Source organism: Mirounga angustirostris, unplaced genomic scaffold, assembly GCF_029215605.1.
Source record: "Mirounga angustirostris isolate CCGP_5_RB_7025 unplaced genomic scaffold, mMirAng1.0.hap1 SCAF_12, whole genome shotgun sequence".
Lineage (NCBI taxonomy): Eukaryota > Metazoa > Chordata > Mammalia > Carnivora > Phocidae > Mirounga > Mirounga angustirostris.
The window spans coordinates 22,804,132-22,819,261 of record NW_026991720.1 but is presented as its reverse complement, the minus strand read 5'-3'; the positions used below and the strand labels follow the sequence as shown (position 1 = coordinate 22,819,261).

Sequence of the window (15,130 nt, the reverse complement as noted above, 5' to 3'; positions counted from 1 at the left end):
GGACTCCAATTACATGTATGTTAGATTTGATAATGTCCCATAGATCTTGGATGCTCTGTTCTGATTTTGATTCTCACTCTTTTTTCTTTCTGTATTTCAATTTGGTAATTTTTATTGATCTATCTTCAAGTTCACTGATTCTATCCTCAGATATGCCCAGTCTGGTGATGAATCTGATGAAAGAATTCATAATCTCTAATACTTTTGAAAAATTTTTCTGACATTTCTATTTGACTTATTTTTATTGTTTCCATCTTTCTGCTGAAATTATCTATTTGTTCATGGATGTTGTCCATCTTTTCACTAGACCCCTAATGTAAACCTATTAATTGTAACTAATTTAAAGTTCCTGTCTAATCAAGCATCTAGTTTGACTTACAGTCTTGTTCTCTTGAATACTTTATTTCTTGACAACGGTGTGGGGAGGGGGTGGTTTATTCCACTTTTTTGTGTGTCTTGAAATTTTATTATGAATGGTAATTTGTTAGTTTCCATTATTGTCATAAATTGGGCTGGATTTCAATTCTGTTGTCCTGCACCATAGGCTTCAAATCCCTCCAGTTGCGGGCAGCTGTTACATTGCGATTTGAGGTTACCAGAAGGCTCTCCTCAGTGTTCTGGCTTCACTCTCAGCTTTCAGTTGCTTCTACACATGCTTGCCACGGGGGTGGGGGGAAGAGAGTGTCATCTCGCTCTTCAAATGCATGCTCCACCTGCTGCACTAGGCTGCTGCTCTTTGTTTCCTAGAGCTAGGCTCATGGTGAGGGCAAGTGGGGTTCTTGGCCCTCCTGGTCCAGCCTCAGTCTTAGGTAGGTCTCTCTGAGGATAGGGCTTCTTCATTGTTCTTGCTTCTTCTTGCTGTACCAGCCAAATTTGCCTTGTGTCTGTGATAGGTCTTGTGCAGGAGATATTTTCCTGCCTCTCCTGGAGAGGTAACAGATCTTTATCAGTCATACCTTGTTTTATTGAACTTCACAGATAATTGCTTTTTTTTTTTACAAAAGGAAGGTTTGTGGTAACCAAGCATCAAGCAAGTCAATCAGCACCATTTTTCTAACAGCATTTGCTCACTTCATGTCTCTGTCACATTTTGGTAATTCTCACAAATATTTCAGACTTTTTCATTATTATTTGTTATGGTGATCTGTAGATCAGTGATTATGACCTGCTGAAAGCTCAGGTGACAGCATTTTGTAGCAACAAGGTATTTTTTAAATTAAAGCATGTACATTGTTTTTTTAGACATTGTGCTATGGCATACTTAATAGACTACAGTATAGTGGAAACATAACTTTTGTAGGTACTAGGAAACCAAAGCATTCATTTGACTTGCTTTATTGTGATATTCACTTTATTGTCGTGCTCTGGAACCGAACCTGCAGTATCTCTGATGTGTGCCTATGCTTTCTATCAGTGCAGGGTCCTGGGCCCGGGGGGGTTTCCTGCTTCTCTACAAGGAGCAGGGAGTTTTTACTTCCACTCTTCCCCGGAAGCAGTGGATCTTTGCTTGGTCCCTGGTGGCAGGCATAATTTCTGCTCCTCTTCCTACAGCTTAAGGCTCTTGCTTCCTATGAGAGAAGAGTGTGGCAAAGCGCCAGGTTTCATGCCTGTCTTGGAGCACGGCTGATCAGGTCCTTGCCCCAGTCTTTCTTGTGAGCACTGGCTAGAAGCCCCTGGAAGAGAGCTTGCATGTGAGTCCGAAGTCTCCTTGAGCCTAGGGCTGTCGGAAATTCCAAACCGACATACTCTCCAATACTCAGCCTTTGCTAGTTCATTGAAATTCTAGGTCATTTTTTCTTATCCTCATGTGTGGCACCCACATCTTCCTCCCATGCTCTGTCAGAGGTGAAACCGTGTTCCCTCGCTCCTTAAAGGGATTTGTCACTTTGGAGTTCAGTTCACTTGGTTGCTTTACAACCTCAGCTCTTTGATAGGCTCAAGAAAAGTTAGGGCTTTGTAGATTACCTGGCTTTTGTTGTTAGGGTAGGAACTTCTCTTGCAGCTTTCTACATCTTCAAAAGAAGCAAAACTGTAAACTGGGGGTTTTTTAAAAATGTTTTGGGGCTAAAATCCTTGGCTTAATTAAGTCTTATAAGGAAGCCCAAATATATAAAATAGGTAGAAAAAACAGAGCTCAGCTGGAGGCTTCCCGCATGCCTACCCCTACCATTGCCCTCTATTCAAAATACGGAAGAATTTCTGTAGAGCACCGTTTGAAAGTCACTAGCCTCAGTTATTCCTGATATACTTTCTTTCTATTTTTTTTTTTTAAGATTTTATTTATTTATTTGTCGGGGGAGAGAGAGAGAGCACACAAGCAGAGGGAGCGGCAGGCAGAGGGAGAAGCAGACTCCCTGCTGAGCGGGGAGCCTGATGCGGGACTGGATCCCAGGACCTTGGGATCATGACCTGAGCCGAAGGCAGACGCTTAACTGACTGAGCCACCCAGGCGTTCCCCCGATATACTTTCTTGTTGTCAAATATATAAACTTGATTCTTGACCGATTGTTTGGCTAGCCTTGTTCATCTCCTGCTTTTCTCTTTAATGCAGGTGCTTATGGAAACTCTGGGTGCGCTGGGGGCACAGTGCCGATGGGCAGCCTGCAACATCTATTCCACTCTCAATGAAGTGGCTGCTGCCCTAGCAGAAAGTGGTAAGGTCTTTGGCTTGTCTTCTGTGTCTTTGGCTAAAGTAAGTCTCCAAAATGTTCCAGGGATTCAATATAAATCTTTAAGAAAGACTGACATTAAAGGAGCTGTCTTGGGGGAATGGATCCCTATTCTTGTGTGTTAGCTCTCCTCTGTGCTTCTCTTGTAAAATATGATGTAGGTAGCTCTGTTTTACAGTTGGCAAGTGTCTTCTTATGTGTAATATTCCCTTATTAGTTAATGCTTTGCCTTGACTTGCTAATATTAGAGCACCAGTGAACACTGCTTGTTGTCTAAGGTAATATGGATTAGAAAAGAAAGTGCTTCAGGCATAGTTTTGTGGTCCTGCTGGATTTTTCCAGCAGTTTGTCCTGATTTAATGTTTGGTGTTTCTGCTTCAGCAGTAAAAAGGACTTTACCTGGCAGATTAATATTTGATCACAATGGCTAATGACACAGGAAGGACAAAAGAAAGAGAGAAATTTGGACTTGGCTAGTTTCTTGCCTTCCCTCTATGGCAGCACAGTACAGAGCAGGGTACCAAATGCTTATTGCTTCAGAGCGCTTAAGAAATGCTGGGAAAGCTCTGTGGTGCATGTATGTCTCTCCTTTTGCTAGCACTGTAGTATTTCATTTGCTTTTCATTTATATTCATTACAAAATTTTTATTATTAATGTATAAAATATGTATATAAAAAGGCACAAATACTAAATATATAGCCCAGTGAATTGTACATATACATTCTTTTTTTTTCCAACAAATGTTTAGCGGCCTACTTTAAGAGATATAAGAACAAATGAGACCATATCTTTGCCCTAAGAATCTTATATTGTGATCGAGGAGGAAAGACACACATATAAATAATGATAATACAAGGGCATATATGATAAAAGCCACGACAGGTCATGAATCTACATATAATGCACAAGCAAGCAGCTTATTAAAGTTCAGATTCCATGAGAGATCACTTGCAGTTAATCAGGCTTCGTTAGGAACATAAAACTTAACTGGCTTATGACAACATTTTAACTGATGGAGAAGAGTGTGAGAGTTCTCCTGATGAAGAAGCTGGGATGACCAAAATATAGATGCAAGAAAGATCAAAGTGTAGTTGGGAAATGGTGAGACTTCCAGTTTGACTGGATCAAGAAGTACTCATTTCTGATGTGTTCTTTTTGTCCCTTTAGTCCTATTTGTAGCACCCATCATACTCTTGTCCCTTTTGTTTGTCCTTTTTGATATATCAAGAGCAAAATGACCAACAAAGACAAAGAAGTGGACGAAGGGGCTGAAGACAGTGTTAATCAGTGAAGAAAGCCAATCCAAGGAGTAGAGAGAATTGGAATTGGGGCAAACCAGTATCTTGTGAAAATTTAGGGGCAGCCCTTCTTTCAGGCTTTAATGGTTTCTCTTTGTTCCCTTTTCTCAGGATTCCCTGTTTTTGCCTGGAAAGGAGAGTCAGAAGATGACTTTTGGTGGTGCATTGACAGATGTGTGAATGTGGAGGGCTGGCAGCCAAACATGGTAGGTTAGATTTCTGCTAGCACAATTCTGGAGGAGTCTGGCGGGGACAGAGTCGGGGGCTAGGGCCTGGGAGAGGGTGTCCCAACAGGAAGGAAGGAAAATGCTTGCTTTTCTATCTGATGTATCTGGGCTTCCAGCAGAACTGGTTGCTTATGTTTAGGGTACCCTAAGAATATTGAACTTAGCCTCAAAGTAGTAAAATTAATTGGTGCTGATCTTAAGAAACATTTATATTCATCAGCAGCGTTAAAATACTGCTCAGGGTTCACACGTGGCTGGTTCAAAAGCAAGGTTAATGAGTTACCATCCCTACCCACTTCCCCCCTCCAATAACAGTAAGGAAAATGCACACACAAACACACATACACACACAGCTCCTGTGGTACTTAGCTTTTCTCTAGAATCACATGCTAAATTTATAGTAAACCTGAGGAGATTCCAAGTTCAAATTTCTTCTCTTTATTCTCAACTTTAAGAAAGATGCCTAGGCAAAAAGTTTTGGGTTTTTTATTTTGCTTCATTTTATTTTTGTTTCATTTTTTAAAAGATCAAGTTCTTAAAGGCGGATAGCACATTAGATTCGCAGAGAAGCAAAAAGCTGCACAAAGTATGAAGCACTCCTATTTCACAAATATTTTGCATATGAAGGAGAGGAGAAATTAGGAATCAACTGAAAAAAGAATCCTTGAAGCTCTAGTCCAACTATTGCTTGCCGCTAAAAATTGCAGAGTAGGCCTCATTTGGTACACAAAGAGAGAAACAGCCTCTTTTCTGCATTCTGTGATGCAGGTTACATTGTACCACGTGCTGGTTTGAGGAAGCTGGGTTAATACCCTGAAAGGGAGGGAGGAGTCAGCTGTGAGATGAGTCAGCTCATTCCCACAGAGTTTAACGGTGACTGGAAGAAGTATGACTGACAGACCTAAGGGTGATATGCCAGGGGGTTTCTACCAGGAATAAAACATTAATTTTAGAGTCGAGAACATGGGGAGGACATGGGATTGCAACCAGAGAGCATTTACAGACTATGGGGCCAGCACAAACTGCTGGGAAAGCTGATGAAGAAAATAAGACAAGGATAAAAACCATTGTCACCCCAGAAAAGAGAGCTCATTCCTCTTGGGATCCTGTCAAAATCTAGTACTTTTATTTGCTTTCCAACCTCAGGTAGATTCCCTGGTGGCAAGAATTTCTGTAATAGAATAACATGGTGGTGAGAATTATGGGTTACATTCATTAAATAAATATTAGGGATAGCAACTACCTGCCTATATTAGATACCTCTGCTAAAAGAGAAAAGCAGACAAGAATAGGGACTTAAGACCAGAGTTTCCAATTGCTCAGGCTTTTTCATCTCTGATTTTTTTGTGTGGCTAGGGATCAGAGGCTGCAAGGAAGAACTCTATGAGGGATTGCATACATGTAGAAAGGGAGAGAGAAACTCTGAGAAGCCTCTTCATTTCTCAGGGCATCTGTTCTAAGAGTTTCTACTGGGAGAAAATGGAGCATTAACCTATAGAATGGAGCAAATGTGTTTTAATGAAAGTCTTGCCTTGGATCCCTGCTCTCAAATAAACTTCAGTTGAGTCAGAGAAAAGAGATCAAGAGCATGAGTAGAAGCAAAAAAAAGAGATTAGGTGGTAGACATGAGGTGGGGGATTTTGTGTACCGAGGGGTCACAGGATGGCATTTTGGGCACTGGTAGTAGAGTTGATATTTTATGAGACTGCAAAATGGGTGCACACCAGTAGGGAACAACTCAGTTCTGTGGGGACTTCCTAGGTACAATAATGTGGTAAGTCCTGCTAAGCATTTCTGACAGCTAGGTGAAGGGCTGAAATGCCACCCCGCCTAGTGCCCAAGAGCATTCTAAGCTGGTCTTTCTTTAGCTTATTTATAATTCAGAAACTTTCCTCCGCTGATGAAAGCTCCAGTGGGCACAGCATTGTGTTTATCTTTAATCCCAACCTGAAATAGTGATGAGCTGTTCAGAGGCATGCTTGCACACCTACATGCTACACAGTTCCCTAGTTATTTTTAATTTGGTTTATAGAGAGTGTGAGGTTTCGCTAGGCAAAACCCTTCAGTGCTGCCTGATATTTTGGGTAGGAGAGTGCCTGTGCTTTGGGAGAAGTGAAGGATTAACAAATACAGTTTTATAACCCATTGTTCTGGGAGGGAGACTAATTATCTTGCTTTATTTAAACTAAGTCTTGACTGAATATATTTGAAGTCCTGAATATAACTGGTAGAAATATGCTAATATCGAGGTCAGGCTTTCTGAATATCTACAGTGCATTCAAGAACTAGTTGTCTAGATAACCACTTAAGCTATTAGTTCAGAAGAAAATCCTCATTTCGTTGCTGTGTGTTTTGATATAGTAGATGTGTTGTGTGGGAAGGTCATTTGGCTGCGAGAATTACAATTTAGCTTTTCACCCCTCATTGTCTTTTACTTCAGTATAATGACTGGCCACTATATTGGCTGTAAGTAACTTTGCGTAACTATGGGAAATTTGAAATATCTGTAAATTGGCAGTTAGAAATTGGAATAAAAGACCCAGAGCAACCTGGAAGCCCTGAGCCTTCAGTAAAATAAATGGTATTATTGATGCTTATTATTGCAGATATTGGATGATGGAGGGGATCTTACTCACTGGATTTATAAGAAGTATCCTAATATGTTCAAGAAAATCAAGGGCATAGTAGAGGAGAGTGTTACTGGAGTCCATAGGTAAGATTTGACATGGGCATACCTGGTGTTATGCAGCCTAGATATATATGCTGATAATCACATACCTATAGAATACATTATGTTAAAAATGGGAACATGCTATGAGGTGATGAGATCTGAGTCTGCACACTTTTTTTTTTTTTAAACAATGCAAATAACAAACCTAAAATTGGGAGTGGGGGACAGGTAAGGGAACAAGTGTTGTCCTCATGTTTTCTAGTTGTTGTAATGAAATGACTGCTTGTCCTTTTTAGATGAATTCGTTCATTCCATAGATATTTATTTAACTTCTACAGTGAGCCAGGAACTTCTAGGATCTGTGCTAGGGATCTAGCAGTGGGCAAAACAGACAAAAACTTGGGTCCTCATAGAGCTTACATTTTGAAACAGAACAAGGATTTAGGGTTCTGTTTCTCAAATGAGCAGTAATTCCCTCGGTAAAATTGAAATAATTTCTGTTTACTATTATTCACTCATCAAGAACTGAAAGTATGAAATGGAAGTTTTAGGGAAGTAAATTCTGAATAAGCCACCATCACTGCTTCAATATATTGTGATCTTTCTGAATATACCATACCTTCAGACTCTTAGAAAGGGATGAATTTTGAATAAAACACCTCGTTCTAATTTTTTAGTTAATTCAACTTAAAATGAAACTCCTGTATGTAGATATACATATTTATAGGATGTATATGTATTGAGATTATAAAATTAAGGCTATTTGAAAGTTAAAATTGTTCCATTAGAGTAGTGGGATTAAAATAGTACTTAAAGTTACTCTTTATATAATTTAAAAGGGGAATAAAATCAATAAACAATTTAAAACTTTACATTTTAGGGCGCCTGGGTGGCTCAGTTGGTTAAGCGTCTGCCTTTGGCTCAGGTCATGATCCCAGGGTCCTGGGATCGAGTCCTGCATCGGGCTCCCTGCTCAGTGGGGAGCCTGCTTCTCCCTCTCCCTCTGCCTGCCGTTCTGCCTACTTGTGCTCTCTCTCTCTGTCAAATAAATAAAATCTTTTTTTAAAAAACAATAAAAAAATAAAATTTTACATTTTAATCCTTAAAATTTAGAGGTGGGTCAAAGATTTTTCCCCACATGCCTTGTAACTAAGATTTTTATTTCTAAACTGGATACAGACTTCAGAAAGGTAGCCTTTATTTCTCTATATATACCTAATGGGATGAAATTAGTGTGTCTCATGCTCTCATGTCTACCCAATGAACATATTTCTGTAATTTGTTATGAAACTGACAGTAGATTGCAGTATCTCATTGTTTTGTGTTCTTCTTGATTTCCCTCATCCTCAGGCTGTACCAGCTATCCAAGGCTGGGAAGCTGTGTGTTCCAGCCATGAACGTTAATGACTCGGTCACCAAACAGAAATTTGACAACCTCTACTGTTGCCGTGAATCAATTCTAGATGGGTAATGTTTTATTATCTTTGGAATGAACTTGAGTTGTTGAATTGAGGTTCTGAATTTTTTGGCTTTGGTTATTTCCGGAAATGATTCATGTAAGCACCTCTTGATCTATCACTACCATCATACTAAATATTTTATAACCCAGATCTACTGTTGCTATCCGGATACTATGAAAGCACATCTATTTTACTTTAAAAAAAAAAAAAAAATCAGACTAGCCTCTGTCTATTGGTGGCAAAGTTTTTACTTTGTGACCCTATCAGGCCTGCAAGTCAGTAACTAAAGTCATAAATAGCTAAGAATCTTTGTTGATTTGGGAAAAGGTTCCTGGTGTTCCTATTCTAGGTCATGTTACCAGTTTTTAAATTCCAACCAGCATATAATTCTCTGGCCGTCTGGAAAGTTGTGGTGAGCAAAGAGCCAATCCCAGAGGCATTTCTAGTTTTTTAAATATGTAATGACTACAAGTCTGACAAAATCTACTTAGGTATATACCAAATGCTGTGTTCTTCTAATGCCCAGTTTCTGTTTCTACACTTGCGTCCAGATATTCCTTCATCCTTGTTCAGAAGACTCAGTAATTCCCTATGTCAAACCATTAAGTTGGTTTAGAATATTGCCAAGCCAAATGGTTTCCATCATGTTTAGGTTAATGGAAAAGCTACAAAAGGGCCTGTGGGCCACATTACTAACCAGTCTGGACCGTAGGCAGTTTACAGCACCACAGGTGTTAGAGCCAGAAGGCCTGGCTTGGTTTGATTGTTGGCTCTATCACTTAGGTCTTGGAATAGTTATTTAACCTCTCTGTGCCTATTCCCTCATCTCTAAAATGGTGACAATAAGACCTACATCATAGAGTTATTGGGAGGATTAAATGAGATAAGGTAAGAACCTGGTGTTCAACATTAGTTCCCTTGCCCTTCTTTCTAGAACCCTGAACACTAAGTTCTGGATTGAATTCTATCTTAGGGGGGAAGCTTTTTGCTTGCTTTAAAATCTTTTTGGAGGGGGGCAAGTATTCAATGCAAATTCAGTTTGTTGGTAATTATTATTTCTATAGAGTCAATAGTATTATCAGATAGATTGGACATTTAAATGAATTCTCAATCCATCAGTCTGTTTATAGACTGTGTCTTGTTTTGGCTACATAAAAGTGTTATAGCTTATGTGAATAGCTTTGATGAATAGCTTTGCACCTGATATCTCTTGGGGAAGAGAGGCAGAAAAGCTCAAGAGTAAAGCAAAGGAAGCTCATAAATAAAATTTATTGATTTTCTTTGCTGTGATAACCATTCCAGGACCATTCTCCTAAACCATGACTTTTGAGTATGATAATAGCCCAGCCAGACTTACTCTCTTCACTCAACAAGAAATGCCTCTGCACTTAATTGATATATTTTTAAAAATTTATGTATTTATGTTAACATACACTGTTACATTAGTTTCAGGTGGACAGTATAGTGATCAGCAGTTCCATACATCACTTGGTGTTCATCATAAGTGCATTCCTTAATTCTTATCACTTATTTCACCCATCTTCCCACCCACCTTCCCTCTGGTAACTTATCAATTTGTTCTCTGTAGTTACAAGTCTGTTTCTTTAGAAAAGAAAGAAAGTCTGTTTCTAGACATCTCTCTCTCTCTCCCTCTCTCTCTTTTTTTCCTGTGCTCATTTGTTTTGTTTCTTAAATTCCACATATGAGTGAGATCATATGGTATTTGCTTTTTTCCCGACTGGCTTATTTCACTTAGCATTATGCTCTTCAGCTCCATCCATGTCGTTGAAATGGCAAGATTCCATTCTTTTTAATGGCTGAATAAGATTTGATATTTATTGAGTTTCACTGGGGCTCATGGAGTTGTACTAGTTCCCATTTAGGAGTTGTCAAATCATTAAAAAGACAAGATTCCTCTTTTATAGACTGTTTTCAACAGGAGAGGTAAACAGATAAGTGAATAGAAAGAGTCACATGGGTGCCTGGGTGGCTCAGATGGTTAAGTGTCTGCCTTTGTCTCAGGTCAGGATCCCAGGGTCTTGGGATCGAGTCCCCACATCGGGCTCCTGCTCAGTGGGGAGTCTGCTTCTCCCTCTCCCTCTGCCCCCTGCTCAGGATCTCTCTCTCTCACACACACTGTCTCTCTCCCGAATAAATAAATAATAAAATCTTAAAAAAAAAAAAAAAAGAGTCGCCAATATTTGTAGGAACTGTCTATCTCAGAATAGGCTAGTTTTAGTTGAAAACTTTTTTCTGCCTTGTAAGGGATTCCTAGAGAAGGGACACTGGCCAAAACCAAAGAGAAACCAGAACCTACTCCTACAAGTTCTTCCAAGAGACTCTAAAAACAATAAGGACATTTATTCTAGCTTCATAGAGAATCAGAGGCAAAAAAGTAGAGCATGTCTGAGAAGGAATCAGCCCCAGAAAGCTCACTCTCTCATGCAGTCAGTATTGGTGCATTTCTGAACTCTTCTCCCTCTAGCTGCCCATTACCCTCTGCATGGAATTAATGAGGGACCTGTTGGCCCTTTTGACGCTGCTAAACGTAGCACTCATTTATCAGGGTTATCTTCTATGTTTCTGTCTCATTCGGTAAGCTAGAATAATGTTTCCACTAAGCTAGAGCTTTGTCTTCTAAATAAAAAATGTTTTTATTTTCTTCCATCTTTTATTTCCAAAAATTATATAATAAATGTATATTGCTTTTTATTTAAGAGTACTTTACAGTCTACAGCTTCTTCCCTTCTGCACCACTCCCAAAACAAGAGGAAAAAAGAAAAAAAAAACCCTCTCCTATAGCTGGAATTGATCGGATAGCATAGAGTTAGAAAGTACATATATTCAACCTTTCTTTCCAGTCATTAGGTAGCATAGAAACCAGGCTTTCTTTCAGAATGGAACAAACAAACAAATATAAAACAAAGGGACCCAATCTAATCTTAAAGGAGAAACAAGAGAAGATTTTTCTGATTTAATGGTTTTTGTTCCTCTAGACTTAAAAGGACAACAGACATGATGTTTGGTGGAAAGCAGGTGGTGGTCTGTGGCTATGGAGAGGTAAAGCATAACCTTTCACTTACTGGGTGTATAAAATGTGATTTTGGTGAAATATACCAGATTCTTTTATTTAATGGATGTGAGAATACATTCACTCAGCACTCTAGATGGGAAAAAACTAACTTTAGAGGCCCTCTGGTTAAAGTACAATCTTTCTTTTTCCCTTTGCATTTTTGCCATTGTTTCTCAAGTTGATTTTCTGATTTATTCCAGTGCACTGTTTGTGATGTTCTCTTAGCTTGTGTTTTGATTATAAATCGTGAGTGTGGGTGTTCTTATGTACATGCATGTGCTAAACAGGGGTTAGGAGTTTGTTTATGAACTGCATTCATTTATTTGTTTTTTCTTGTTTTTCCCTAAGCATGAATCTATTCAGTGAAATTCCTTTTGGGGGCGGAAAAGGGTACAGTTTACCAGAAGCTTTGAGATGTTGTTTTCTCACTGACTTTCCTTATTATGTGTACTTTCTCCCCTCTTAAGGTGGGGAAGGGGTGCTGTGCTGCTTTAAAAGCTATGGGCTCTATTGTGTATGTAACTGAGATCGACCCCATCTGTGCTCTTCAAGCCTGGTAAGCATGCAAAAGGAGACTTGCTTTTTCCTCTATGCCACCATCTATTGGGATCTTGTAACTGCTGCCAAAGAATGGCCTGGTTAATGCCAAATTTTATCTTAGAGGGGCCCAGACCCTGAGAGATGCTGCTATTAACTGTAAGCTCCCCTCTTTCAAAGATCAAGTAGCTCTGCTCTGAGAAAGCAGAGACTATCAGAGAAGCTAAAATTTTTAATCCCTGTGGAAATAATAAGAAGGGATGACTTGAGCCAAAGAACAAGTAGCTCCTTACCTTCTCCATATATAATCCTCCTTTTTTTTTTTTTAAAGTAAGCTCTACACCCAGCATGAGGCTTGAGCTCACGACCCCAAGATCAAGAGTTGCATGCTCCACCAGCTGAGCCATCCAGGCACCCCAACCCTTCTCCCTTTGAAAACAATGATCAAAAAAGAAATAAGTTGGCATCAGATCCTCTCTGATGTGATGCACTGAAAAGAACACTTATGTGATATTCTCCCCCTAAATGTATAACCTGAATCTCATCAGGAGGAAACATCAGGCAAATCCAGATAAAATCTGCTGTCTCTGAGTGAAGGGTATAGGGGAGTTTGTACTATTTTTGTAATTCTTAAGTTTGAAATTATTTCAAAATGAAAGGTTAAAAAATAGTTCCTGTCTCATCCATAAAATGTGGCTAATGATGACTACCTCAAAGAGTTGCAAAAGTTCAGTAAAAGAATTACATAAGTATTACATATGATTATACATTATATAATAAATATGTAATTCTATAAAGTATAGAACTGTTGTCACAAAATAAATGCTCACTAAATGGTAGATATTATTAATATTGCCTCTTGCCATCCTTAGTAGGATGGAAATACCACTGTTCCTGAAAACTTTTGCAGAGTTCTGATGTCTGTAGCCTCCATAACCCACCCATTCTTTACCATTAACCCTCAGGTTAGAGTAAGGCATGGCATAAAGATTTTGTTATACCCATTTTCCCCTGCTTTCTACTCCTCACACATTCCAGCCATAAACCACAAATTTCCCCAATAGAGCTGTTGGCTTTCTCTGAGTCAGGGTTCATTAACATGTTTTAATACTGATTGAGACACTGATTCAAATTAACTTATAGACATGAACTGATCACTTACTGTATAATAGGTACTGTGCTCTGTGCTTAGGATGAATAAGATGAATATATGAATGAGGCAAGGTCCCACTGTGAGTGGAATAGTGCTATGATGGGGGTAAACGGTACATGCTTCTGTAGGAGCCAAAGGAGAAACATCCAACTAAAGAGCAAAGACGCAGGGTAGGAAGAGATGTCAATAGGGCTGAGTCCTGAAACATGTGTTAAGTCATTTCTTAGTTTGGAAGTAAGTTCCAGGTAAAAGGAACATGTCACAAGGAGGGTAGTCACTGAGGAAGGAGAGAGCATGGCACATTTAAGAAGATGGAAATACTTTAGTGTAGCTGGCAGAGAGGATAAATTTGGGGGAATGGTAATAGCTAAGGTAGGAGTCATTATGTGGATATAATCATATATCTGCATAAATATTTAGGTCTTACCCTGAAAACAGGCAATCTCACTGAAGTATTTTAAGCAAGGAAGTGACATGATCTAAATTGCATGTAGGGAAATTACTCTGCAAAGTAAATTAGACATAAACCTAGAGATGATGAGATTGGGCCAGGGGCTACTGTAGGAATCCAGGCAAGAGGTAATAAGACCTGAACATACACAAGACCAGCACATCTGGAGAGGAGGGGACCGATTCAAGAGATTTTAAAGAATTAAGGAAAACAACCGGATTTGGTGACAACTTCAGTTAGGGAGAGGGAGTAGGCTAGGACATTCTAGTTTATCTGGCTCATACAGTTGGGTGAACAGTAATGCTATTGATCAAAATAGAAATTATGAAAGAGGAAATAGATTTTAGGAGTATAGAGAAGATAATGAGTTTTTTTTCAAACCCAATAAATTTGAGATTCTTATGGGACATCCGGGAGAAGCTATCCAATAGACAATTTGATCCAAGGCTCTGCAGCTTCAGAGAGTCTAACCTAAAGATACATTTGTGCAGATCAGCCACTAAGAAGAGTCATTTGCAGCCAAGGGAAGGGTATGTGGATAAATTCTGAAAGAATAAAGAAGAGAGTCAGGGCAGAACTCTACAGAGTACCAACATTTAAAGATTGAGTAAGATTGAAAAGGAACAATCAGAAAAGTAGGAGGAAAACCAGGCGAGAACAGTGTCATGGGCTCCAAGGAGTATAGTTTTAAGAAGGTAAATAATGTTTAATGTAGGAAATTAAATGATGTAAGAGTCTGTTTTTGTTTTTTGTGGGGTTTTTTGGTATCCAGAAGATTGTTGATGATTTCGGGGAGAGTAGTTTCAATGGGGTAAGATTCAGGGGCTAAATTGCACTTTCTAGAAACTCTGTTTGGAAATCTCATGGTAACCCCTGGCTCTCTATTTTCAGGAAGAATTAAGTTGCAGAGATGCAAAAAAAAAAAACCCTTTATTTCTGTCCTGTATGAACTGAGGAGATGGTTTGAATTTTTCACTGCTAAGAATAATCTAGCTATATCAAGAAGTGACAGTGTAGGTACTGAAGGAACTTGGTAATAGCTTTTGAGGTTCTGTAGCAAAAGGCTCCCAATTGCCTATTATCAGGTTAATTGATCATGCTTTATTTTTACAGTATGGACGGATTTCGACTGGTGAAATTAAATGAGGTCATCCGGCAAGTGGATATTGTTATTACCTGTACAGGTATGATTTTGACATGTACAATGGAGTGGCACTTGGGAATGCTTTCATGGAAAAAGTGAAAAATGACTGGAAATGTTCTGAATAAAACCAAACTCGAAAAGCCAGACACAGAGGTCTACAAAACCAGTCAATCTTTCATGCTCTTCCCACCTCTTTAGAACTCTGACCAAAAGTATATACCATCTAGGTCATCCCTAGAGGAAAGTTTCTTTAACTGTTCTGTATCTCCATCCATGTCAACTACCAAAGAGATGACTAGAGATAAGTTTTATTTGGGAAACCAGACCTTATACTTGTACATTTGGTTTTTTATTTTACTTCCAAAAGTAAAGTATATTTCTCTCTAGTCTCTGTAATTAAAGCAGGCCTAGAGCAAAATTCATAGTTAGAGAAAGTGGGAAAGGCA

At 39.0% G+C, this 15,130-nt stretch overlaps 1 protein-coding gene across 8 annotated transcripts in view; it reads left to right on the top strand.

The window, feature by feature from the left end:
* The window catches only part of AHCYL2 (adenosylhomocysteinase like 2), a 164,836-nt gene that overhangs the window by 134,532 nt on the left and 15,174 nt on the right, over window positions 1-15,130 (top strand). For 7 of the 8 annotated variants that reach the window (XM_064574966.1, XM_064574965.1, XM_064574964.1 and 4 more), the window contains 7 exons: window positions 2,552-2,654; window positions 4,080-4,174; window positions 6,802-6,908; window positions 8,217-8,333; window positions 11,323-11,386; window positions 11,867-11,955; window positions 14,654-14,724. In XM_064574966.1, coding sequence (XP_064431036.1) covers window positions 2,552-2,654; window positions 4,080-4,174; window positions 6,802-6,908; window positions 8,217-8,333; window positions 11,323-11,386; window positions 11,867-11,955; window positions 14,654-14,724 — 646 coding nt within the window. The remainder of the gene's footprint in view (window positions 1-2,551; window positions 2,655-4,079; window positions 4,175-6,801; window positions 6,909-8,216; window positions 8,334-11,322; window positions 11,387-11,866; window positions 11,956-14,653; window positions 14,725-15,130) is intronic. The other variant, XM_064574967.1, reaches the window with a different exon arrangement.